At 38.9% G+C, this 27,530-nt stretch overlaps 1 protein-coding gene across 1 annotated transcript in view; it reads right to left on the bottom strand.

The window, feature by feature from the left end:
* Window positions 1-12,798: 12,798 nt before the first annotated feature.
* ANKRD46 (ankyrin repeat domain 46) overlaps window positions 12,799-27,530 on the bottom strand; it is a 34,191-nt gene continuing 19,459 nt past the window's right edge. The window contains exons 2-5 of the mRNA XM_044245204.1: window positions 23,824-23,924; window positions 20,579-20,916; window positions 19,220-19,378; window positions 12,799-14,798 (exon numbers count right to left, since the gene is read on the bottom strand). Coding sequence (XP_044101139.1) covers window positions 14,582-14,798; window positions 19,220-19,378; window positions 20,579-20,889 — 687 coding nt within the window. The 5' untranslated portion in view covers window positions 20,890-20,916; window positions 23,824-23,924 and the 3' untranslated portion in view covers window positions 12,799-14,581. The remainder of the gene's footprint in view (window positions 14,799-19,219; window positions 19,379-20,578; window positions 20,917-23,823; window positions 23,925-27,530) is intronic.

Genomic DNA, 27,530 nt, shown 5'->3' with positions numbered 1-27,530 from the left:
GGGATCACAAGTAGGCAGAGAGGCAGGCAGAGAGAGAGAGGAGGAAGCAGGCTCTCTGCTCAGCAGAGAGCCTGATGCGGGACTCGATCCCAGGACCCTGAGATCATGACCTGAGCCGAAGGCAGCAACTTAACCCACTGAGCCACCCAGGCGCTCCCTGGACTATTCTTTTTCTCACACTCCACTGGCTCTACCTTGAAAATATATCCATAAGGCATGTATTCTTTGTCATATTCACTACTACTACCTTGGCCCAACTGCCATCGTCTTGGAATAAACTCCTAACTGGTCCTCCTGCTTCCACGCTTGCCCTCCTACACTCTATTCTCAATACGGCAACCAGAGTGACCTTGTTCAAATTTAAGTCAGATCATGTCATTCAAAAATCTATAGTGATTCTTGCTCAGAATAAAAGGCAAAGTCCTTTCAATGGCCTGTCAGGCCCGATACGATCTAGCCCCCACCACCTTACCTCTGTGATTTCATCTCCTAATACTCTTTCCCTTGCTCATTCTTCACCAGACACAATGGTGTCTCTGCTATTTCTCAAACATGCCAGGTGTATGCCTGCTCACCCGAGGGCCTTTGCTCTAGCTGTCCTGTGAAGATGTTCTACAGGCCAACTTCTCTTTCAGCTCTTGCATACAGACTTGCTCAAATCTCACCTTCTTGAAGACCTACTCTAATACCCCAACCTGATCCACCCCAGCACTTATTTCCTTATCTTGCTCCAATTTTCCTTTGTCCCCATAGCACTTGCTTTCTAATGGACTCCTCCACTGCTTTTGGTTGTACCCTATGCTCTCTGACAGATGCCAGCCTCTAGTGGCTGTGTTCTCAGAGCTGTGTCCTCAGAGCCACTGCCTACTTGCCAGGATCATCTCTCACAGGGAACCTTCCCAGGAGAGATGACAGTTGCCTGTAACAGCACTGCCCAGCACAGCAGCCGCTAGCCCCATGTGGCTACTGAGTGCTTGAAAAGTGGCTGGTCCAAAATGAGGTATGTTGAAAGAGTAAAGTTTCAAAGACTTAGCACTAAAAAGAATATATAATATCTCATTAATAGTTCTCAATATTGACTCCATGTTGCTATTTTGGACATACTGGGTTAAATAAAATATACTATTAAGTTAATCTGTTTCCTACTGCTTTTTAAAAATGTGGCTGCTAGATGATTTAAAATTACTCAGTTGGCTTTTATTGTACTTCTATGGGGCAACACTGATCTATGAGGCAAAACTATTCATGTCTAAAAATCAAATCCCAGGAGCTTAAAATCCACATTTCCTAAATGTGAATTGATTTTTTAAAAAATTTCAAGTAATATTGAGATATAGTCAAATTCCATTAAGACAAAAGCCCCTTCAGGATTTGACTAATTGGGTTAATGGGGACTTTTCCAGAAGCTTTGGCTTTGTTTTTATTCTTCTGTTTTCTGGGGATGCTGTGCCTGAGGGACTGAGAACCCCCCAAAGGACACATGTGGTCTCCACCCAAGGTTCCTCTGACACTGTACTTGCACCAACTCTAGGAACTGGACTCTCCTTCCAAGGGCCTGAACCTGTAGTCTGGCAGGTCACTGAGGCTCACGGGGGTAGAGGCAGGAACCAGGCAGGGCCTGCCAGGCCTGGGGCAGTGTCTGCACCACAGTGGCCCAGCTCAGACTTTGCAGATGGGCAACTGGTAGGGCTGCAGGTACTTGGGGCAGATCTGTGCAGGAGGCACCCAGGCTGAGGGCCAAAGGGAAGGTATTCCCCTTCTCAGGACTAAACGCAAGGGGCTCGTCATCTCTAGGAACCAATTTGGGGATGGAAATCGGAGGCTGTGGGTGAGTTTCCGGAAAAAACAGCTCCTGTGGTCTGGGAAGACCACGGACTTCTTGGAGGCCAGACCCCAAGAGAAGGGTGCCCCAAAGCTGGGGGTTGTGGGAATAGGAAAGACAGAATGAGGGACTCAGTAAACTAGGGACCTGGCACCAGGAAGATACAATGATGGAAGGAAGGGATAGATTAGGAAAACTTTCTCTGATCTCCCCCAATTCTGTAATCTTGTCATATTGTTTTTATATTATTGTGTGTGGGGGGGGAGCTTGTCAGGGGGATGCAACATCTCTTGAAAACTTACCCCCAGTTCTAAGCTCTCTGCCTCTGGTCTTCCTGGCAATGGTTATTCCTTCTTGACTCAGGCCTAAGGATCTGGACTAGGAATTATACTCTTAAATTTCTTATGAAAAGCAAAACAGAATTTCATCCTCTGTTTTCTCCCTCTTTCCTACCGTGCCAACTGTATGAAAAAGAGAAAAGAATATGCAAAGTGAAAAAGATTCAAGAGAGATTCCAAGGCTAGAAAGTGAGTAAGAAATGAAAACAAAACAAAATATTATTTTTAATTTGCTTTCAGAACTCAGAAATGCAGGTCAACCATTTCGGATAGGAAGGTGGACACAACTGTGCCAAACACTCCAGGATGAACTGGGCAAGAGGCAATTTAGGATGAGAACCAGGGAAAATCTGTCCCTAGCCAACTTGCCACTGGGATACAGAGAGTCTCCTGAGCAGAGGGATTGCTCTCCATCTTGCCAGAAGCCTGGGAGAAGCAGGGCCACTGCTGGCTATGGGTGGGGGTGAAAGGCCTGGCCTCTCAAGAGGGCTCTTCTTCCATCCCAAAGCTATTGTCTGCCTGTGAATGTGCTTTCATTAGCTGCAAACTGTATTTATGGCTTCTTGGAATTTTCCGAATGAAGTAACTTTCTTCCCCAGACCATTTTTCTTCACAACTGAAATCAGATCCCCACAGTCTATGGAGACAAAACAGCATGACATCACCCACTGGGGAGTTGTCATTTCAGACACGGTCGAAGCCTTTTGTTCAAGATCAAATGGATGTGATCTACTTTGTGGAGGTTGCATCCTGCCCCAGCAAAGGGGATGGTCCTCTGGGCTCAGCTGGAGGAACTGGGAAAGCCACAGATATGCCAGGTGGACTGCAGGACAGGACTAGACAGGAGGGGCTTGGCGGTGAGGTCTCTCTGCTTCTTCTCTATGGAGATTCAGCTCCATTAACACAGTCATGCTGGGGATACAGGCACGGGGATACTGATGTCTGTGTCCCTCCTTTCTTGGCTTCCATTGCTCAGGTGGTAAGAGCCAGGTACAGAGAGCACCTGGAGGCTAGATAGTCTGGACTCAGCTTCTGTCTTGTCTTGCAAAGCTTCCAGGCCTCAGTTTCCTTCTCTGTAGAAGTGGGGAGGGTGAAAAAAAATCTCAGTTCTGCTACTCTACGGAGCAGAACTGGGACCAAACAAGGGGATGAATGTCTGGACCTGGCAAGCACAGGTCCTGCTTCTCCAGTTCTTGCCTTAGATCTCTCAAACATTGGATGGGAAGTGCTCTGTAGCTCCTCAAATTTCTGGGCTTCCTGCAGGGAAGGTTTTGGGAGATTGGCAGAGACTGTGGTCAACCCCCTCTTGAGCTAATAATTAAGGTATTATTTAAAGAAAGCTCAGAGAGGAAGCCATCCAGTCATCCTGGAATCCAATCAGCCAGTGCCTGAGGGCCTGACCAATTATAAGAGAACAGAAGTTGTCCTTTTAAATGCCTCCTGAAGTGTAGCATTGCGGGCTGGCTCAGTTCTAGGTAGTGGTTGGCCTAAACAGAACTAATCACATAAATACACTAATAACTGACAGTTACCAGACCCTGCGTCCAGCATTTGCTTATCTCATTTGAGACTCTGGTTAGTGTTACTATTTTCATCTAACAGATTGTGAAGCTGAAGCTAGGGGAGAAGAGTAGGCAACCTGACCAAGACCACTCCACTATAGCGGTAAGCTTGGGATCCAAAGCCAGGTCCGACTTGAAGGCCCACGTGCTTACCACTAAGCCATTCTGTCTCCCAATCACAAACACAGGATGCCTGTGGAAAGATGTGCCTTGTTTATTTTGTTTTTATATAAACCTGGCAAATAGTGAGGTAGAGAGAACAAGTTGTGTGTTTGCATTTCCCTTGGAATGCTGAAGGTGGGGCATCTTACCTCATCCCTTCATTATCCATTCTTGCAACTCAGAAGCCCCAGAAGCAACAGTCTGTTACAATTTATCTTATCCAAATTAAATTATTAAGAAACAGGGGCACCTGGGTGGCTCAGTGGGTTAAAGCCTCTGCCTTCAGCTCAGGTCATGATCCCAGGGTCCTGGGATTGAGCCCCACGTTGGGCTCTCTGCTCCGCAGGGAACCTGCTTTCTCCCCTCTCTCTGCCTGCCTCTCTGCCTACTTGTGATTTCTCTCTCTGTGTCAAATAAATAAAATATTAAAAAAAATTATCAAGAAACATCATACACATATACATATTTTAAAAGGCTGATGTGTGAAATAAGTTAACCACCTATATTTATTCCACAGCTGGAAATGCTATTTGAGCAGCTGTAAGCCAGGAAACCAAAGTTAAGCCCCAGTGTGAGTAACAGGGCTTTATTAATGACGACAAAGAATCTCAATCAGCAGGAGAAAAGGGGCTTCGCCACTTAACTCTGGAATCAAAATGATTTCTTTCTAATAAGACTAAGACTTCTGGTTAAATAGAAGTTGTATTCTGAGGAAGGTCAGATGTTTAATCTATGCAAAGAGAATCGTAATTTTGCACGATGGGAGCTCCAGCCCCTTCTATTTTTAGCATTCTTTGAGTCAGGACCAAAAGAACAAGAACTTGCTTTTCAAGTCTTTCTCTCTTCCAACTGCAGCTCAAGGCTAGGGCAGGGCAGGCCTTGGAAAGGTGTCACATTTGTCAAAGGGGAAATAAGATAGGGCAGAACTCCTGGTCGGGGCCTGGGACTGCCACCTTCCAGAATGGGAATTCCAGTATGGCTGCAGATTTAATTGAAGATCTAGTGCATTCCCAGTTCATGTGACTAACACATACTTTTTGAAGATCATAAGAAGTATACTGGGTTTCTAAGCTCAGCCACTGAAACATTTTATAATTAGGCAAAATGATATCACCACATCTCTGGGGATCTGACATGGCCAACATAATCACAGATACAAAAATCATGAGAGAAAAAATATCATGTTTCTCAAATAGAAAAAAGAGCTCAACTAGAAAGAAAATATAAGCTTCCGTAATTCTCATTTACTCTGTTATGTTCAAAAGTAATTCCATAAGAAGAACCCCTTTTGAAAGAATATAGTCAACGTGGCTACCCACATCCAGATATTTTTTTTCATGGAACTCAATGGAAATCATCCTCCTCAGTCTTAAATGGTGTGCATTTGGCATTTTACAACTCAACAGTTGGTTTAAAAGGTACACTTCCCTTCTCAATGTAAATTTGAGATTGGACAGTCCAGCAGTCATAAGTCTGTGCATTTTCCTTTTCCCTCTGCCTGGAAAGATCTCTGGGCTTTCTCTTTGTAGATAAGAAGTTTCTTCATCGAGAAGGGGCAGTCAGAGCTAATGAGATGATGCCTAAGAGGTTCTATGAGCTCTTACAAGGTTGCAGGTATAAAAAAAACACAGACAGGAATTTTAATTAATAAGGGAGTTATTAAACCATCCTCAATGAATCAGAAATTGTGTGATAAAGTGTAGATCACTTGCACATAAAAAGCGAGAGTTCAGTCAAAAAACCACATTACTTACTCTGCCAAGAGAAAAGGAGAACTTATAGTGGGTCCCTACACTGAGTACCAAGTACGTGCAGACGTGGTGACTCACTTAATGGGAGAAGCACCGTGTTCTAACGGCTATGCACAAAATTGCCAGAATTAGACAGATTCTTGGTTTGGTCTACTCCATGACCTCAGGAAACATACTAAACTTTTTAAGCCTTGTTTTCTTTATGGGAATAATAACACTATCAACACTCAAAGGGCTAGGTACACATACCTACAGGCGCACAGCTCTCAAGTTATTTTTCTTCACTGTTAAGTCTGTGAGGTAGGTATTAACTGTTTTACAGATGAAGACAGAGGCTTAGAAAGCTTACGTTATTTGATCAAGGTCAGTCCACACTAAGAATAGCTGAAATCTATCACCTCCCAAGACTGCATGCTTTTCAATATAAGCCCAGTCTCCACTGTCTGATTCAGAACTGGAACACAGAGTAAAATAACAGATGAATGTGAACAGTTCAGTAGGGTAAAATATAGAACTGACATCTGATTAAATATGTCTCTATCCCTTAAGTCAGGGGTTCTATTAAAATACAGGAGAATCCAAGACTAAACATTTACTACAGAGTACAAATTTGGGGATCCTTACATTTTATTTCCTCCTGAGCTTGAGTCACAGGCTAAAGGAACAGGCCGTACTGATGGAATTGTACTAACGAGGACCATCCAAAGCAAGCTAGCGCTTTTTGCCGGCTTTCTGTGCCAGTGACCTAGAAACTATTCCAAAACCTATTTTTGTTTCTTAGGGGCTGAAATTTCAGTGAAAAAACCCAGCCAACTCTGACCTGGAGTCTTCAAATTTAGAAATCAATCCCCAAAGAAAGGGAATATTAATTTTTATTGTGACAGAGAATAACCTTCTCCTAGCCCAATTATAGGAAGAAATAACTAACCCTGCAATGCCACCCTTCTAAAGTTGAAATTACTTGCTATTTACACCGGGAAGCTGCAAGAGAAGTAGGCTGACAAATATTCTTTAACCTCCAGAAAGGTTTTCTGGCTTATGGACACATACAAAAATACACAAGTATTCTGTAGAGCTAACGCAGCACACCATACAATTTTAAATGCACAAAAAGAATACTGTAAAAAAGAGAAAGATAAACACCTGAAATTTGCTGAACTAGGTTTGATCATAAAATAATATATGCACACATTAACTTGTGATGACTCCTACAAATAAAAAATTAATCCATCTAGTATTTTTTCTTCCTAAGAGTAGATTAACTACTGTACATCTCAAGTTGGAATTACCCTAAGTCAGAGTTTAATATTACATTGATCCTTAGACTAATTTGGACATGAAAAAATAACCCAGATTAAAAAGAAAATCTTTAGGAAGAAAAAGGGGGCAAGAAGAATCTACTGAGCACCCCTAAGTGAGTAAGTCCTAAGCAGATACAATGATACTTTTCTTCTGACTTTGGGTTATTCTCTTATCTTCACTCATTTCTCACTACTTTTTTAAAAACTCCTACCAGAGATGTGGGAAAGGACACATGGGAACATGTACTAAAGAGCTCACTTGACACCCGTAAAACATGTCTGAATCATGAGAGAACTAAGTGGTGAATGGCTGTGTGAAGCATCATCGAGTAGGGCATTTTAGAACTCGGGGTTCACATTCACAGTCCTTCTGTCATCAACCTCCTACCTTGAATTAAAAGTATACAACAGACAATGGGATTGAAGAAAGAGTTAGTTGTTCTAATAAGAAAAAGTACTGTGGCTGACCAGTGAAAAATAGGCAACACTGTGCCTCTGACAGCAACTCTGGGGGCCTTCTGCTTGGCTTCCCCACAGCATTTCCATGGTGTAAGGTGCTTTACAGATAATGTGCATTATCTGATGTCAATTTTTTTTTTTTGAGAAGTGAAAGAAGTGTTTATCAAGAGAAGATGATAGGTTTATGGTGATTCCCCCATAAACAAACAGAATAGGGTTACAGAAAAATACATTCTTGGTTTATGACATGATCAACTTACTGATTAGATCAGTATTTTGGTTAACTATTGAAGTACACAAAACACCATGGCAAGAAAGTTTATATTTATGTAACCAACACGAGATACTTGTATTTTTAAGTAACATTTCTGATAGCCTATGGGGAGCCTGGAGATGTGGATACGGGCAAGTGTGGTAAGAGTAATACACTAGATCTGGATTCATACAACCGTTCTACCCCTTTCTTACTTGTGGGACCAGTCATTCCATTCCTCTCGGTCTTTTTCCCTTCCCTAGATGACTCCTAACGTCCCTTCATCTTTAAAATTTTGTGATTATAGTAACTTGTTATAATGTTCATTTTTTTTTATATTTTATTTATTTATTTGATAGAGATCACAAGTAGGCAGAAAGAGAGAAAGAGAGGAGGAAGCAGGTTTTCTGCTGAGCAGAGAGCCCAATGTGGGGCCGGATCCCAGGACACTGGGATCATGACTCGAGCAGAAAGCAGAGGCTTCAACCCACTGAGCCACCCAGGCGCCCCAATGTTCATTTTCTTAGGCTCCACTCACATGATTCATCCGAATGCTAGAAGAGAACCAAGACATTCAATTTCCATAGCTTAGAATAATACCTGCTTATTCAGCAGAACTTAAATCTTTTTGTGGAACAGAGAGACGTATGAATAAGATAAACTGACAACTGCAGCTACACCAGAAACCATAATTGTATTTTGAATAGGAGGTAAAAACCATTGTTTCCCATTGCAAAAGTCAGTGCATTTTCTGCTGTTACTTTCCAGAAACTGACAGTTTTGCTGTCAATTCATACTAATGAATTATCAAGTAGTCCTATCAATTCATACTAATAAAAATAATGATCTAATTAACTATCATCTGCTATCATGATCTAAAAAATTAAAGGGGCCTAAATAATACAGAATTGCATAAATAAAAAGTGAACATTTAGAACAGGAAAATAAAATTAAAGATGAGCATACAAAATAAGCCAGGAATGAGGTTCTAATAAATCACCATTAACAGTCAACATTACAACTGCTTCTCTCTTTTTTTTTTTTTAAGATTTATTTATTTATTTGACAGAGATCACAAGTAGGCAGAGAGGCAGGCAGAGAGAGAGGAAGGGAAGCAGGCTCCCCACTGAGCAGAGAGCCCTGGGATCATGACCTGAGCCGAAGGCAGAGGCTTTAACCCACTGAACTACCCAGGCACTCCTACTTCTAGTGGAACCCAAATTTGGCATTAAGTTTTCCAGCACCCTGTGTGAATGAGGAAGTCTACTTGATCAATTACATAATTCATAGAGAAAATAAGATGAAAGCAAAAGCTCAGCAGAAATGCAGTTGCTTACAGTTGAAGAAGCAAAAGCTCCTCTTTGGGGGTCTTCACAAAGAATTGTGCCAACAGCATCCTCAGTAACCTTCCTTAAATAGATGCAGTGGGTGGGTACACAGGGCTAGTCCTCAAGACAATTCTTACTAGAAAGTGATAGCATCACATTCACACAGTGGGAGGCATCAAAGCGCGATGGTTAGGAGAAACTCCAGTTCCACACTGTCCAAGTTCAAATCCCAGCTCTGCTGGATGACCTTGGGTAGGTTATTCTGACCTGCCACGGGTCCTTAGTTTCTTTAACTGTGAGGTGGAGAGAACAACAGCAATTTGCAAAGATTAAGCAAGTTAATAAGCATTGTATTGTGTTACCACTTTTAATAAAGAGCTTAGCAAAAGTAATTAGGGTGGGCACTGCCACAATACAATTGAGTACACCGATCTAACTTGACCCTATAGATTTTAGGACAGTGCTATCCAAAAGAACTTCTGCAAAAATCTGTGCTATTCAATAGACTAGCCTCTTGTAGCTATTGAACATTAGAAATGTGGCTAGTTTTGCTTTCAAATGTAAAATGGAGTTGGGTTTTAAGCTCAGATAACTGTTAATGAAGAACTGAATTTCTAATTTAATTTAAATAACCACAAGTAACAAGTGGTCACCACACTGGACAGCACGGATATAGAAATTTCAGAAAGTTTAAACAGTACTGATCTATAAACATCTTCCAAGTAATATTCTCTAAATACCATTGCAAGTTTTTGATGAGTATTTGGTAATAAGTTCTCCAGATCGTATTCCTTGACCTCTAACTGTAGTGTGGCCACCTCCACTGCCAGGTAAACACAGTTCCTACTCCTTGGGCTATGGACCTGTCCATTTTTGATGTGCAAAGTCCAAGGTGACTGAACAGAATGCCCACCTATCTATGCTGTGAGGGAAGCCAAAGAGGTATCCACAGCAAGGCCAAGATCACCCTAAAAAACTGCTTTGAAGCTACTTTAAAGCACAAAGGAATGGGCTTTGATCCCAGGATCCTACTTCGATCAGCAGAGTTGGAAGTGTTTGGACTTGAACAATTTTATTTTTATTTCCTTTAAAGATTTTATTTATTTATTCAAGAGACAGAGAGCAAGAAAGTATAAGCAGGGGAAGGGGCAGAGAGAGAGGGAGAAGCAGGCTCCCTGCTCAGGACCCCAGGACCCCAGGATCATGACCTGAGCCAAAGGCAGATGTTTAACCGACTAAGCCACACCAGGTACCCTGGACCTGAACAATTTTAAAGGGTAGTTTAACCAGGTGCTGGCCTCTTTTTTCCCCCAGTGTTCTATTAACTTCAAGAAATGCGATTTCCGGGATAAACTATTTGGAAAAGGTACATTAAGACGACTAAATGAGAGAAGGTATAGTATGGATATGAGTCCCAGAAAAAAGTAACAACTGCTAAAATCTATAAAATGATTTCATATAAGTCACACAATATAAAGGCAAAATAAAGGTCACGTAATTGATAATAAAACGTGTATTTCAATATATAAATGCTTAGGCACGGCCACACAAGAAGCAATAAAGTCATCAATACCTATACACAGACCTGTGATGGTGACTCAATTATCACCAGTAGCACTGGTAACAAGATTTTTTGAGACAGGTACAGTTCTTGGTCAAGTTTTAATGAAATAAAGTAAAATCTTCCCTCACTGATTGCATCGTTGTATTCTTGGAAAATTCAATGTACATTGAATGTACATTGTACATTACTGTATATGTACTATATGTACTGTATGGTGACTAACACAATTAATAAAATGTATTAGGTAAAAAAAATTTTTTAGGATGTTAAAATACATCTAACACATGGTTGATAATATCATATAATTTTTTCAAATACGACTTAGGTTAAAATTTAAATACTGTAATGTAACACTAAGCACAAAGAAAAGGACTCAAACATGTTCACTGTCAGTAAGCAATGTCAACTTTATATGTCATAAGGAGAATATGCAAAAATCAGTTGTTTTAGAGAGGCTAAAAAAAACTAAAAATGGAGTTGGGTTTAAGGCTCAGACAACTAAACTTTCTTTTTTTTCTGAATATTCAACAGAACATTCAAGAATCATGACCTATAGAACAATTCTTTATTGTGTTAAACCTTCTCATGTACTATGGGACATAAAACACAGCTGGCCCCTGCCCACTAGTTGCCAGCAACACCTCCAACCATTTTTAAAACCATTGCTCCAAGCCAATCATATGGGTTCTATCACTGCCACCGTCACCAGTAACTGGCTCATAAATCCAGGCTTCACTGTTCAGTGCCTGGCTGTGGTTGGTTTGAGAAAAGGAAACATGATGTAATGTCAGCCAATGAAACACAGAGCAAGTTTGCTGGGTGCCTGGCAGGAAGTTTCCTAGGAGAAAACCACAGGAAAGACAGTTTCTTTCTTTTTCTCTTCATGATTACAAATGAATATGAGGCCTGAAAATTCCAAGCTTATCTCAGAACCAGCTGAAAGATGAAGTGAATAAGCAGGAGGGCAGAGCCAGAAGCACAGGAGAACTGAGGTAAATTTGGATTATCACCCTTGGTTCTACTCTACCTCTATACTTCCAGTTGTATCAGTCAGTAACTTCCTACAGTTTAAACCACTTTTAATTTGGATTTTGGTTTCCTGCAGCTAAAAGTACTTTGATACATACATGAACAACTTCACAAGACAAAGAATAAGACCTGGTTGGGGGGGGGGGGAAACCAAACCAAAACAACATTAACAGTAAGTATTGTTCCTGGACTTCTAGAGCAAGAATACACCCATGATATATGTGTGTGTGTATATATTTTTTACCTATGGTAAATGAGCCTGCATGCTTTTAGTAAAGGAGCCACAGCGTTCATGACTGTGCAATTCTTCTATCAAGTGACAGGCATACTATGAAAGAATGAACAACACCATTCACACATGCAGCCTGTTAGAACATGTGAAAGGTAAAAAGCTACTTAATCTGAAAAGAAAAAATACAGCTACAGGTGAAAAAGCAATGCTGTCAGTATGTGTGTACAAAGAGTCCTACACCACATAGGAGGCATTGTGGACAAATAGGGTAGTAATAGGGATTAAGCCCTTGCTCTCATGAAGCTTATAATAAGAGACAAATGAAAAAACATTGTTTATTCAGTATGGTAATTGATGAGGAAATAAGAGGCAGAGAAGTGGGCTGTCAAGGTTAACTAGGGAAGGTCTTCTGAACATGCCAGAGTTAGACCTTTAATTTTAAAGGTTGGTAATACTAAGATGATATGGTAAATGGAGCATTAGAGGAGGAGGAAAGTTTTTAGGAATGTGGGTGGAAAATTTAGTAATGTATTACTGTGATGGCAGCAGGCAAAGTTCTAGATGACTCCATTGTTAGGTGTATGACAGTGGGGCAGAAAGAAAAAGAAACTTATAATTGGGGTAGAGCCTCAGCTTGGGATCCCTGTTCCACTATGTTCTATCTGTCTGACTTTGGATAAGTCACAACGCTCCCTGTGTCAGTTTTCTCACTTTGCAAAATGGGAAAATGTAGCTTGGGTCGGGGGACTGACCGGCAGCACAAGATGAGGCATGTTAAGTAAAAATAAGAAAGGTGCTTGATCATGGGAGCTACTGTCGCTCTTGAATCCACAAGCAATTCACCCAAATTAGTTTCAGAGCACTTATAAGGCAAACATATGTGAAATTCAATATACCTGTTATATCAGGTTTGAAAAAAACCATTTTTTTAAACAGGCAATTGTAACCTATTACAAAGAGTCCTAAATTAAAAGAAAACAATGACACACTAAGAAAATGGGTTGTGACTAAGAGACTATAAACGCGTTTATTGGTAGTATTACTGAATGCTGAATGCAGAGATTAAAATAGAAAGAAATCAGCACTTAAAATCTTCTAAAAATGCAGTATCTTTACATATATGTTAACCAATCCTGCTTATCTATCTAGATTTACAAACATAAAGCAAACTCCAAAGCTTTCATTCTGAATATACTCTGATTCTGAGTTCTAGTGTTCTCCACTCTAAAGTCGGTTTTTATTTTATCGTATTTTATTTATTTTGTTTCTACCCTAAAACAAGGCTCTCTGAGCTGATCCTGAAGCAGTCAGTAAACTCAGGAATTTTTAAACAGTTCTTTAAGAGAGGATAAAGCCACATGAAAGAAAACACCTCATCCTACATATATAAATACAAGAGAAAATATCAAGAAGCAATGAGAATCACAGAAATGCCAATCCTACTCTAAACTATAATTTCTACCTCTAACAACAATTCAATTAGCAGTAGCTTAGATGCCTTTGTTCTAAAAAATAAAACCATTAGTTCTTTCACTACAATTTTCTGACTACACTCAGTGAATAATTATCAACTTCACATACTTTTTAAAAACTCAAGAATATGATTTATACATAACAGAGTCATTAACAAAAGAGGCCTTCAAACATACTGCTGAAAGCTGCAATATAGTTTGAGGACCAGATTTTGATTTACATAATATTACCATCCATAAAGAGTTAATGGCACCCAGTACAGTAGTGCTCAACATAGTTACCTCAGAAATACTCCATCCGTTCTTGCATCAGAGAATTACTGACACGGATGAAACTGTTAAGACAATTCTAACAGGGCCTCTAAACAGGACTGCATGTACAGTTGTGACAGCACAGCTAGCCTGTAAAGCTGAATTTTCCACAATAATTACACTACAGAATTACAGTGACAGATGTTCAAATTATCTTTCCCTGCTAACTACTGAGTAGAAAAAGTGTTTCCTGACTATGTTTTTGATGAACAGGAGATCTTTGATAAAAACACTAGGGGAAACGCGAAAGTGAACTAAATGAACTTAAGTTTTTTCACAGATATTAACAACAAGCAAAGCAGTTTACAAAAAAGAGAATCAAAATTATCCTATAAACAAATAAATATAAGGTCAAATCAATCATTTTTGAAGAAAACACAGCTAATTTTCTAGAGTTCTGTTCGGTTTGTAACTAGACTTTAAAAATATTAAAATAAACCAAACAGATTCCCACAATACTGATTTGCTATCCAGGATGTGAAAAAAAGCACTTCAAGTTTTAAGCTTAATGTTTCATTCTTTCCCCTATTCCCAGGAAAGAAGAAGAAAAAGAAGAAAAGGGGCTCCTGCAAAAATAAACAAAACCCAAATCAACCAACTAACAAAAAAGTAATCACATAAGAAAATCTTTCTCCTATTGAACACTTCACTTTAGTTGGTCCATATTAGGGTAAGGTTTCCATAGCAAGGACTCCCTCGTCTCTTCCTTTATTTTTCATTCTTCAGTCACCTACACGTTTTTATGAAACAAGGCTATGTGAAGGCATTCTAACAAGTTGGGCTGAGTCAGAGGTAGCTTTAGGATGAAGTATACTTGACTACGGTATGTGGTTAGTTCAAATGACCAGGTTGTTCGAAAAGGATTACAATACATAAAAATGCACAAAGAAAAAATGTACAGCCCTCACTGCCTTGCACTAAGAGAAAACGTTTGAGAAACTCAGGACAACAGTGGAAGCCAGGAAAGAGACACAGGCCCCACCCCCATGGGCTCCTTTAATGCACCAGTTCCGGCTGGTTCTCCACAAAGGGGAGCACCCCGCTCACATAGTATGCAATGCCAAGAGATAGCAAAGCAATGACAAAGATCAAGAGCAACACCCTCCAGAAGCCCAGGTCCTCGACAAATTCCTGCCATGTGGTTCGGAAGCTGGACAGGACTCCTTCCCCTTGCTGCAGGTTGGGATTGAGGAGAGAATGGCTTTCCATGGCACTGTGAAAAGGAGCAAAGACAAAGGAAAGGGGCATGAACAACACATTCCACCCATTTCAGAAAGATACAACAGCAACCATGTTACTTAGAAAAGCCAAGACAACACTTACAAGAAGAAAACTGACATATACGTGCTCTCATACATTCATGTACTGATGTATGTATCTGCATGTATCAGGACAATCTACATTCAACTGCCAATTAAGCCGCAATGATTATGTTTCTTGGTTTGGTATCCAGCAGAGTTAGAGTCAAAAATCCTTTTCTAATGAAAAGGTCCCAAGCAGAAATCTTGGGTCAAATGAGTTGTTTTAAACTCTTAGTATCTAAGTTACTTTAAATTTAGAAGAATTCAAAACAAAGATTCATATTTTAAGAATTCATATTAATGAAAATAAGCAAAGATGGGTAAATCTAAAAATGATTTTAGATTCACTTTTACACAGTGTGTGAATCTTAAAGTCAAAAGGGGATTTTCATTAACTTTTAAATTATCTGAACAATGAAGGAATTACTTCTTTTAACTGTAATCCTCTAAAAATGGACGCTTAGCTCAGTCTGTTGAACATCTGAACAAGCCTAGTCATTAGGAATTCTTCTTAATAGCTTCCACCCACTGGCTGTAGTTCTCTCTTGTACAATAATACAAAATAAGTTTATTTTGTTTCTGCATAGCTGAATCTAGGTAGCACAATAGGTAATAAGGTAGCACAAAAGCCATAAGAATAATTCTGGTTTTCAGAACCCTATCATTGAGAAATATGACCCCTGAAAGTAGAAAACAGGGTATCTGACTTTGATATGTGGATGGCCACACTGTGAAGAATTTAAAGCTCAGAGCGATTAGCACCCGCAATTATGTCACAAAATGCAGGTCCAATAACAGGGTATCATTTAGATTAAAGTCACAATCACCATAATCCTATGTATCAACTGTTGCTTATAAAAGATCATTTACCACCCTTCCTAAAACCTTTCTCTTCATATTCTTCCAACCGTCTGGGCTCAGAACAATGGAAACAAAATAAAACAGTGTCTTACAAACTGGCATTTTTATTTAACCTATAATTTTACTTTACTTCTTTTTTTTTTTCCAATTTATTTATTTTCAGAAAAACAGTATTCATTATTTTTTCACCACACCCAGTGCTCCATGCAAGCTGTGCCCTCTATAATACCCACCACCTGGTACCCCAACCTCCCACCCCCCCCGCCACTTCAAACCCCTTTTACTTTACTTCTTGACACTTAACCAGACATTCTTCAGCATTTACTAGTATTAGAGGTCTTCTCTAATCATAGGAAGCTGACTTCCTAATTGGCCACTCTGCTTGATATCCAAGCTTTTCTTTCTTCTATATTAAAAGATGTTTATTCTCTAAATAAGAAAAGACATTTTCAGTGGGAGTCTACATGAATACAAAAATTTAAGAAAACTGAAGTAAGTTCAAAAATAAGATTGGAACCTTGAGAAGGTTTAAACACATGATACCATGATTAGATAAAGAAGTTCAGGAGAGGTTAATTCGGACTTGTATGAAATATAGTGAATGTCCAAGCTGATGTGATCTCATGTTCAAAGATATTAGATATAAAACGAGAATTCCGCTGAGCAATCTCTAGGAGCTTAAGAAGCTCTGCCAATCAGAATTTTCCATAGTGACCTTATCCAATGAAAGGTTTTCTACTGAATGCTCAGAAGTTTTTTTGTACGTGTGTCATCTACAGTGTCTTTGTCATCCTATACCCACAAATTTAAAATAACTATTAAATTTAGGATATATGGGGGAGTGGGAAAATATTTTTCATCATCTTGATTTATAGACCCTTAAGTTATGCTATGTCTCAGAGAATCCTAAGAGTGATGGAAAATACTGAGTACATTCAAAACTTGCTTTATGTTCTGCTAATCATCACACAGCTTTGCCACAATGCCACGTGCTAGCCAATCCCATTAAGTTTTATTCCATAACTTTTTCTATTGGTATAGTTCATATATAAAATTCATCTTGTACAATAAGGCGTGTTTTTTTTAGTATATTGAAAAAGTTATACAACCACCTCCACTGATGTCAGAACATTTTAATCATCTCTATATCAACTCCGTACCCTTTAGCAGTCACTTCCCATTGCCACTTCCATCGGCTCCTGGCAACCACTAACCTACTTTCTTTTTGCCAATTCCAAACATTTCATATAAACAGAATTATATAATATATGGCATTTTGACCAGCTTCTTTTATGGAGGATGCTTTTAAAGCTCACTGACATTGTAGCACATATCAGTAGTTCATTCCTTTTTATGGTGTAATATTCCACTAGATGCACAGATGACATTTTGCTTATCCATTTATCAGTTGATGGACTTTTGGGTGGTTTCCACCTTTGGGCTATTATAAATAATACTGCTATAAACATTTGTGCACAAGTTCTTGTACGAAACCAGGTTTTCAATTTTCTTGGGTATATACCTAAAGTGGAACTGTTGGGTCATATGGTAATTCTGTATAGCTTTTTGACAACTGCCAGAATGTTGTCCAAAGCAGCTTTGCTACTCTACATTCCCACCAGCAATGTACAAGGGTTCCAGTTTCTCAACATCCTTACCAATACTTGTTGTTGTTCCATCTTTTTGACTGTAGCCATCCTACTGGTATGAAGTGGTAACCCACTATGGCCTTGCTATGCATTTCCCTAATGACCAATGATGTTGTCCTTGAGTTTTTTAATTTTAACTTCAACTACCACATGTCTGCCATGATACTGAAGGGCAGGAGTAAGGTAGCGCAACCACACAGTACAAGTATTAGTAATTCGGTTTTTTAAGAACTGGCTTTACACAATCCTTATGCAAGAAAATGACAGGTATGTGAGAGAAGCAGGAGTAAATATTTCATGTGGAGCAGCTCAAACGACTAATTATTTCTACTACTTAGTAAGTAATCACTACCTAGGCAAAATAAAGTTAGAAGTATATTTCTGATAAGGAGATGCCAAGAAACTGGCTATTAACAAAATGTAGCAAGCAAGGTCCCCAGAACATACCAAGCAAAAACACATTCTTGGACGTTTTTCATGGTAAAGAAGCTTAAAGTATTTATGAAAATAAATTTCAAGATATTTTGGAATAACACAGTCTTCAACAAATGATAGAAAACTCAGTGTTGTCATATTATGACATTCTGCCAATTCAGAGTACACAGGTGGGAGCAAAAGAGCTTGCAATATATCTTGGACTTCTTATTTTATCTACATGTCAGTTTTCAGTGATAACTCATGAGCAGCATGCATTGTTCTAGAAGTAAAACTCTTAGTTTCTTTGGACAGTAATAAGTTCTTGGAAGTATCTAAACAAATAGTCTTAAGATTGAGAGTAGAATTCATGGTTCCTAAGGAGTATACCAGCCAGCACATGAAGGAAAGGAAAGCAATCACTGGTACAAAGGAATCAAATTAAGGGTCAACTATTAAAAAAAACAGACAATTTCAATTAGAACTCACAGAAACAATGATCCCAACAGTCTAACTGGAGCATATGATCCTATTTCCAAGTCCTGATCAGTCAAACTACTGGGTCAACAGCTCATGAGAGCCCTTGAAATATATTCCACTGAAAATTTTGGGAGGAGACAATAGCAGGTTCATCACCTGTCCTACCTCGCAATTACCTGGAAGCCTGAAACTTCGTGGCAATCAACCAGACTCCATGCTAGTACAACTCAGTCTGAACTATGGACTTTACCTGTTGAGCTAGTGGGGCCAGGAGAAAAGATGATTTGTCACCTTTTCAGAGCTCCCTGACCCATGTTGTAAACTGCTTCTAGATGAGAAATGATGAGATACTGAAGGCCTGTCAGTCACTACATCTTAGCTTCAGTTACTTACAGGAGACCAAATTTCATTCGTTCCAAATCATGGGAAAGTTACTTTCACTTTCACATTCCTGAATTGGGTGTTAAATTTTCATTTCTCTCCTCCTGTTTTACTTTTCCTCAGTGCTCCACTTTACCTTTGAAATGGCCTTTTCAGTCTTTCCTAATGTTGTCCAAGTTTCTAGTCTTACTTATCCTTCTCTCGCTTTAAGCAATTCCATTCTGTTTGTGACCTGCACTTAAAGTTCTCAAACTCCTGTTTCTTTCCCTCAAATTCAGCTCTTAACCACCTCTTCTCCCTTGTGCTGACAATACCACAAGGCTTCCTTGCACAGGGACTAACAGAACATTACGTGCATGTGGGCACGTAGTACTTTCTCTTAATAGCTTCTCAATTGTAATCTGGAGCCATACGGACCTATATAAAGTTCAAAGAAAGTATCAAAGCTCTGTACTTGAAAGCAAATAAATAGAAAGCTCACAAAGTTATTATAAAAGATCCAAAGACTTAAAGTGACTTGTCCCTTAAAAAATTAAATTGTTAAGTACCTTTCACTCTCAGCTGTCTGCATGGTCTCCAGTTTTGAGTGAGTTCCTCTGTTAAATCCTTTTACCTCTTGTTCTTCCAAAGATTCCAGCAATCGAATGACATCTTTATTCACTCCTCTGCGCTTTGCCAGAACCAAGGGTGTAGCACCTTGATGATTACTAAAAAAAAAAAAAAGTTCATAACTATAAAGACGTCATCATTATAGTTGGATTATATCATTAGTACCCTCTTGTTTAGCTCTCAGTGACAAAGGAGTGGGCCAAATTAACTCAAAGCCCAGAGCAGAACCAATGACTGAACTGGAATTTTAATTTTGAGTTAAGCTATTTTTTTCCTTATAGGGAAAAAGGAAGAAGAATATATAGGCAAAATTGTAAATAAATGAGAATAAATCAAAGAAAAATAGGGCGTTTTCTTAGGAACTAACTGCAAATTCTAGATTCTAAATTCATTCCTACCTTACATTTATATTTTATGGCAATAGAGCATATTTTTTTTTTAAAAGTCTAAGAATTAAAAGCAAATAAAAGCCCAAAGCAACCAAATAAGCTGCTCTGGCTCACCTAGCTACTGAACCCTAGTAAGAGAAAAGAGCCAAGTAATAGTGAATCCCAAAGCCAATTCGCACCACATTTGTCCATCACATTTGCTGTCTTTTTCAGATTTAGGGACAGCAGAGCACCAATAAATCAATGCAACATGTAAGTGTAGTTTAAAGGTCAAGCTCGGTTTTAAAGATGGTCTCACACCTTTTCCACTCTGAGACAAGGTATCATTAAAACAAACACTATTTCTTCAAACTGTTCAGTATAAAAAGGACTCTGAGTCCCAGAGAGATTATGAAGCCAGCATGGAATATTATACGATAGAAGACGGAACAATTTGGAATCTGGCAGAACTAAGTTCAAATTCCAGCTGTGTGACCTCTGTCTTTGTTTAAACCCTTCTTGTCTCAAATGCTGCATTTGCAAAATGAAGATAACACCAACCTTAAAAGCTATTCATTCTAAGGATTAAATGAGCTAATGTAAGTAAACACAGCACCTGGTCCATAACACGTTTTCAACAAATGTTAGTTTTTTCCTTTTTTTTTCTCTTATCTGTCAATACACAATAATTGGTAGCAGAACCTCACCACCGTTTTCACAGAAAACTTGTACTGCTTCAGCATAAATCTAGAAGTCAGCCTCTCGTTTTCTCACTCCCCTAACAAGATTACCTTGTCCTCCATGCCTTGTTGAACTTGTCACTGCAGCTGATCAATGAGAAAGCAAAATCAATAGACTCTGAGATTGGACCACTGGTTGACAAACTAATGGGAAGAAATGACTCGACTTCAAAAACCACAGAGCACTTACCAAATATCAATTTTGAGTCCATTGGAAACTAAGAATTGAATAGTATCCACATGGCCACAGAGATGAAGAGCTGTGTTTCCTTGATAATCTGTGGCCAGAAGATCAGCACCAAATTTATGCAACAGCTGGCAGATGTCTACATTCCCTCTGGCTGCTGCGAGGTGAAGGCCGGTTCTGCCCCTGCTGTCACGAATATTTGGGTCAAAGCCACTTTCCAAAAGCCGCTTGGAATAGTTAAAGTCTCCATCAATACAGGCTTGTAGCAAGGGCACATTAGTCTGAGACGAATCATTTACAAAAACGTAGGACATTATTCTGATGGAGTGGATGGACTATGCCTGTAATGAAATATGAGGTGAGATTCGGAGAAGCCAAACTAAATCAAGACAATGAAGTCATTTAGAGAAGCACTATTTCTTATCCTTCTTGGCCTCCTGCCTCTAATAAATTACCTCAGCAAACAGAAACATCAACAAAGTTATCAATTAGATTTTATTTCTCATTAAAATGTCTTATTTTCTTCATATCCACTTGATCAAAACTGCAAATAAATTACTATAAAGCTCTATTGTGCTTTTTATTAGGCAAAAGAACTTTTAAAAACTAAGGAAGATATAATTGCTTAGAGTTTAGTTTATTGCATTGTCAGAAGACATACATAACGTTACCCTTAAACTTCAAACACACGCTACTGCTGGTAGAGATTCTTATTTAAAACAAAGTAACTCTCTTTCCCATATGTGCTTTTTATCATATTTGAGATATTCTACATGGTAAACAGAACTACCTACTCAAAAGTTAATTAAATCAGTAAGAAAAAACAATGAAATAGCTTATTCGTCTTTAATAAAGACCGCTGAATGTTTTGTCTATAGCAGAAACTTCAATTTTCATAGAAGGAGAAAAGCTAAGAAAAGCAACAAACTGAATTGAAAAATTGGAAATACCATGAAATCAATTCAGACTTTTTTATAGTATTGATTCTATTTTGCTATTCTGTGGTTATCTAAATAATCTGATTTTGCCAAACTCCCACTGTCTGAAGACGGAGACGAAGAAAAATAGGTCTGTTTGGGAATAGAGGCTGAACAAAGGCAACAATCCCAACTGTTTCCACTCTGCAAATTTAATCCAACTGAACAACCTAGCCTCTCCAGTGTGTCCACAGCTCTTTCACTGATACTGCACTACCCCAGCAGTCTCTTGGTGTGTGTGTGTGTGTGTGTATCTCCCTGACCTCCTCTTGGTTCATTTAAGAAAAGTTAAAGTCTGACAAAAGAACCTTGCTAAGAAACTCAAGAGAAAACAAACCAAAAGAAGAAAACACAAAGGCAAAGACCAATATGTTTATAGAGATGACTGCCTCACTTTATAGTTACAAAAACTGAGTCACAGACAGGGTTGGCTTGTAATTTGTCAGACAAAGGCTTTCTTTCTGGAACACTGATAGAGCTGGATATTAGACCAATCTATTCTTGTGTTTAACCTCAAGGGGATTCAGGAAAGCATGGCTATCGAGTTTGTTGAGATTCTTGGCCACCACTCCTTTTAGCCTGGTTTCCCAACAGAGCCACGGTCCTTCTAGATGTGGGCTACCTTCCACCAGAGCTCTGCTGGTTTCATGGGTTCTCTGTGAAAAGGGATGATATTAACACACACTAAAGGCCTGTTCCAAGGCAGGCATCGCACCAAGGGTGTCTAATGAATTTTATTTAATCTTCCTAACAACTCTATGTAAAGGTTATTACACTGAATTTTAGTAAGGAGTCACTGAAAGATTTCAAGTCATGGAAATGGCATGGTCTTATTATATTAGTCTTTCAAAAAGATTACTCTGTCAGAAGGAAAGGTTAGTTTAGAGGGGGTTGAGGCTGGAGACTGGAAGATCAGCAGGTCACTAAGAAATGATGACAGCCAGATCTAAGGCAGTGGCAGATAGAAGGGATCACAATGGAGAAGGATAGAGAAGATAGAATTAGCACAACTTAATGACATGCTGCATATAACAGGTGAGAAGTCGTTCTTAAGGATAATTCTAAATATGGGGAAAACCTGCTAAGGATTAAGAAATACAGAGATCGAGGGACGCCTGGGTGGCTCAGTTGGTTGGACGACTGCCTTCGGCTCAGGGCGTGATCCTGGAGTCCCGGGATCGAGTCCCGCATCAGGCTCCCAGCTCCATGGGGAGTCTGCTTCGCTCTCTGACCTTCTCCTCTCTCGTGCTCTCTCTCACTCTCTCTCTCTCTCTCTCAAATAAATAAATAAATAATCTTAAAAAAAAAAAAAAAAAGAAATACAGAGATCGAGATAAAACAGATTTTAGATTATGACACTATATAATGCTTTTTAAAGAAATCAACCCATTAAGAAGAAATTACTCTTTTTTTTTTTTATAAAATCTACTTTTATTTCTCTCCTCCTAGTTATACATTTTTCTCATACATGTTATAAATTTGGCCACACATTATAATCTTTTTATTTAAACAATTATTTTTTTTCCAATTTATTTATTTTCAGAAAAACAGTATTCATTATTTTTTCACCACACCCAATGCTCTTTAAAATAGTCAAGAATTGGGGCACTTGGGTGGCTCAGTGGGTTAGGCCTCTGCCTTTGGCTCAGGTCCTAGGATTGAGCCCTGCCTCGGGCTCTCTGCTCACCAGGGAGTCTGCTTCCCCCTCTCTCTCTGCCTGCCTCTCTGCCTACTTGGGATCTCTAGCAAGTAAATAAATAGAATCTTTAAAAAAAAAAATTAATAAAATAGAATAGTCAAGAATTCTCTTTTGAGGGTAACCTCCCTATTTTCCCCTACCATATTCACTGGATTAGATAATTAAAAAGGACAAAGTTATCAGAGGCATTTAAAAAAAATAATATACCACATATCAAGTGCTTTTCAAGAGATACCATCTTTTGGTTCAATTCTATAAGAACAGATAATGAAAAACAAACTTGATATTTTTGGTTCTAACACAGTAAGAATTCTTGTGGTTTGAAGACTTGGGATTCTTTTGAATGTTGGCTCAGTGGTGGGGGATAAAAAGTCTTCCTTGTTTGTTTATTTTTTAAGTGGTGTATTTTGTGATTTTCTTTGTGTCCTTGAGAAACTAACTTTACCCCCAAATTAAATAAGGCCAATGATAGACAACATATTTCATCTTGATCACAGAACTGAATAAGCCATAAAACAAGGTATCGTAGCTTTCACATATTGTGAGGAAGTTGACAGCAGAAAAATACTCACGTAAGCCTGGAGATTAGATCTTTCTTTCAGTGGTCACCCAGCAGTTTCTCTGAATTCTTAAGAAGGTTCAACAGAATATCGAGAAATGTGACAACAAGGACCTACAGTAAACAAAAACTTCAGTTATAATAAGGGTGTGACATAAGTCTAGCTGTTCTATTAAACACAGACAAGCTGGTGGGCTCTGTGGATATTCTCCAGAAAATCTATTGGTAAAGCATCAATTTGTGAGGCTAGTAGTAACTGACAAGTAATAAAGCAGTGAAAAGGGAGAACAGAAGGCCTCCTAAGGAGTGGATCTGTTGCCCCAAACAAGAAAGCATGGCCAACAAGATAAAAGAAAAAGAATCAAATTATGTGCCACTAGTAGAGGACAAACTGGACTCTGAAAATTCATTCTACGTCACTGGAATTCAGAATGCCTATTTTTCATATTATAAATAGTGTCTAGATCTCACAGTAGTCCACAAAAGCATTTCTAGAAATAAAATGCTATGGAGGATAAGTAAAAACAGTCAATATTTATATTTAAACCAAATAGGATAAATTAAGGAGAAATATTTCTAATCCATCCTGAAACAAACTTTGCTCCTCATTTGGAGATAGAATTATAGATTAAATAGTTACCCCTTTAAATGACCTGTTAAATTCATAAGAAAGTTCCTAAACTGATACTTAAATCTCCCTATGAGATGGATCCTCTGTCCCTTTTGCTCTTCAGTGTGAAAGAAAAATTGGCCCAAATCTATCTGCAGAATTTTCCACACACCAGACCATGCTCCTCCTGAAACATGCTGCTGTCCCACCTTCATGCTCTTGTTGGGACCCCCTCACGTTTCCCCTCTGAACTAAGAGACATCTCAAGTACCCTGTCTGCCCCTTAAAGGGATTGTGGAAGTAGGGTCATGCACAGGCAGCAGGGACCACAAAAAATCAGTGTAAATTCATGAAACTAACATTTACTATGTGCTCAAAATATGGCAGATACTATGCTAAGTGGTAGGGTATAAAGACTAAATCTCGAATTTGTGGCTCAGGCTGAGATTCAGATTAAGTTTTTACTGGTTATTCATGCTCAATATTATCAAATCCCTTTAAATAAACTTGTACAAGAAATAATTAATGGTATCTTATGAGGCTCCATTTAAATACATAAATCAGGTTGTATCATAAGGGTTGTCACTGCAAGACTAGAAGATGAAGGCTGACAAATTATATGTACCAATTTAAACAAACTTCAAATTACAGCCACTTAGTCACTTTCTAATCAATTTCTAATCACAAATATTCTGAGTTCATCCAAAGTACAGTACCTTTACTTTCTTATCCTGACCACTGGAGGCTGAATCTTCATGACTAAAGCCTACCTCTAATACATGATTTTCAATGTTAAAATGCTACGGATGTTATTCTGAAGATAGTGGGGTTCACATTATGAAAAGAACAAACTTTGCTTCTCATTTGGAGATAGAATTATAGATTAAATAGTTACCCCTTTAAATGACCTGTTAAATTCATAAGAAAGTTCCTAAACTGATGGTGACCGTAAGGGGAGTGGGTGAGGGGATGGACTAAATGGGTGATGGGGATTAAGGAGTGTACTTGTTGTGATGAGCACTGGGTGTTGAAGTGTTGAATTGCTGTATTATATACCTAAAATTAATATTACACTATGTTAGTTAACTGGGATTTAAATAAAAACTTTTTAAAAAGCCCTAAGAAAGTTTCTTTAAATTCACAAGACAATGCTTCTGCCACTTTCTTTTGATGGCAAGTCCCATAAGAAAATACATTTGATCAAATTACAGATTTATGTAATTTCAAATTTAATATTACACAAATGCATTAGACCTAATTATACTTGAAACCTGCCAAGAAAACGTCTAACACTCCATTTAGAACCTAATCACTAGAAATCTATTAATAGCTTCTCAAGAAGTTATGAAAGTAAAACTCAGAACACATATTAACTATGGTTCAAGGAATGAAGAGGACTAAAGATTTTTTTAATTAAACTTTTTGAAATAATTGTAGATTCACACGAAGTTCAAAGAAATAGTACAAAGAGATCCTGTGTACTTTCACCCAGTTTCCCCGGATGTTAATATCTCACAAAACTCTAATATCACAACTAGGATACTGACATTGATAATCAAGATCTAGAACATTTCCATCACCACAGAGCTCTCTCATATTGCCCTTTTACAGCCACACCTACTTCCCTTCCACCCTCACCCCACTTATCCCCTGGAAACCACTATCCTGTCTTCCATTTCTAGAATTCTGTCATTTCAAGAATGTTATATAAATGGAACCATACAGTATGTAACCTTTTGGGGTTGGCTTTTTTTCCTCACTCAACATAATTCTCTGAAGATTCATTCAGGTTGTTGTGTGTATCAATAGTGTGATTCTTTCTCTTGTGGAGTAGTATTCCATGGTATGGATGCACCAGAGCTTGTTTAGCCACTCACCCTTTGAAGGACATCTGGTTGTCTCCAGTTTGGGGGTGTTATTAAGCTTCTAAAACATTCAGGTATATGTTTTTATGTGAATGGACGTCTTCATTTCTCTAGGACAACTGGCCAGGAGTTTAATTGCTGGTATGGAGGTTTAAAGATTTGGACTAAATGAAAATTTATGGGGTGCCTGAGTGGCTTAGTCAGTTAAGCGTCTGCTTTCAGCTGTGGTCCTGGCCCCAGGGTCTTGGGATCAGGCCCTGATGCTGAGTCTGCTTCTCCTCTGCCCTTCCCCGCTACTTGTGTTCTCTCTCTCTCTCAAATAAACAAACAAAATCTTAAAAAAAAAAAAAAAAAAAAGACAGTCAAATCTGAAGGTGCCTACTGTCCCTGTGCAAAATAAAGAAAAGAAAAGAAAAAGTAAGGTGTTCTTTGGGAATCATCTGCCTGGATGGCTCACGCAACCAGGACAGCAAGAGGTAATTTACAGAAGAGTTTGTTGGATTAAGCGTTAAGCGTTAATAAAGACCCTAGTATTTACCAAAGGTAGTGTGCAGTAAGAACAATTCCACAAATAGAGTTAGAAACATTAATGTGTGAGTATGAAAACTGAACTACTATCTTTCCAGATTCACAGATGGATGAGTCTGTTCCCCTGTAAATGAACATAAAATCTAAGCATAGTGAAGACTGCTTTTCAAAGTAGAAGAGGAGGAGGGAGAGAGCTAAGATACTGTCTGACTTTCCTGAGGGACTACTTCCAGGAGTATATAATACTCTAGACAGGCACTTTTTCTAGTGTCAGAAGATGTTAAAGAGCTTGGCTCCCTCACCCAGAATGTATCTGGAGCTGGGGTTTGAACCCCGGTTTAGCTACTTAATAACTGTATGACTTAAGTACTCAAAAATTAATAGTTATTACCTTCCTGAGGATGGGCATAGTTCTGGGGAGCTACTTCTCTGCTGTACTGACGATAGCCTGCATGGAACACTGAGCATTGATCCCCTGGTAACAGAGCATCATCTAGCAATGGGGTGACCTCTAGTGGGGAGTAAAGACTTCCAAGAAAGGAAATTGATAACAGATTCCTGGCAGAGGAAAACCCACAAGAACAGTCAATTGTGGGAACAGTCAAGCCCCCCAAATCCTCTCCTTGTTCACCACAGCCCAGTTCCTAAGGGACAGTGTCCATGAAGGACAGTGACTAGTTCAGAGGCCAATTCCCTGGGATTGTTAAAAGGCAGACT

The sequence above is a fragment of the Neovison vison genome, chromosome 4, assembly GCF_020171115.1.
Source record: "Neovison vison isolate M4711 chromosome 4, ASM_NN_V1, whole genome shotgun sequence".
NCBI classification, from domain to species: domain Eukaryota; kingdom Metazoa; phylum Chordata; class Mammalia; order Carnivora; family Mustelidae; genus Neogale; species Neogale vison.
This window is presented reverse-complemented; position numbering and strand designations above follow the sequence as displayed.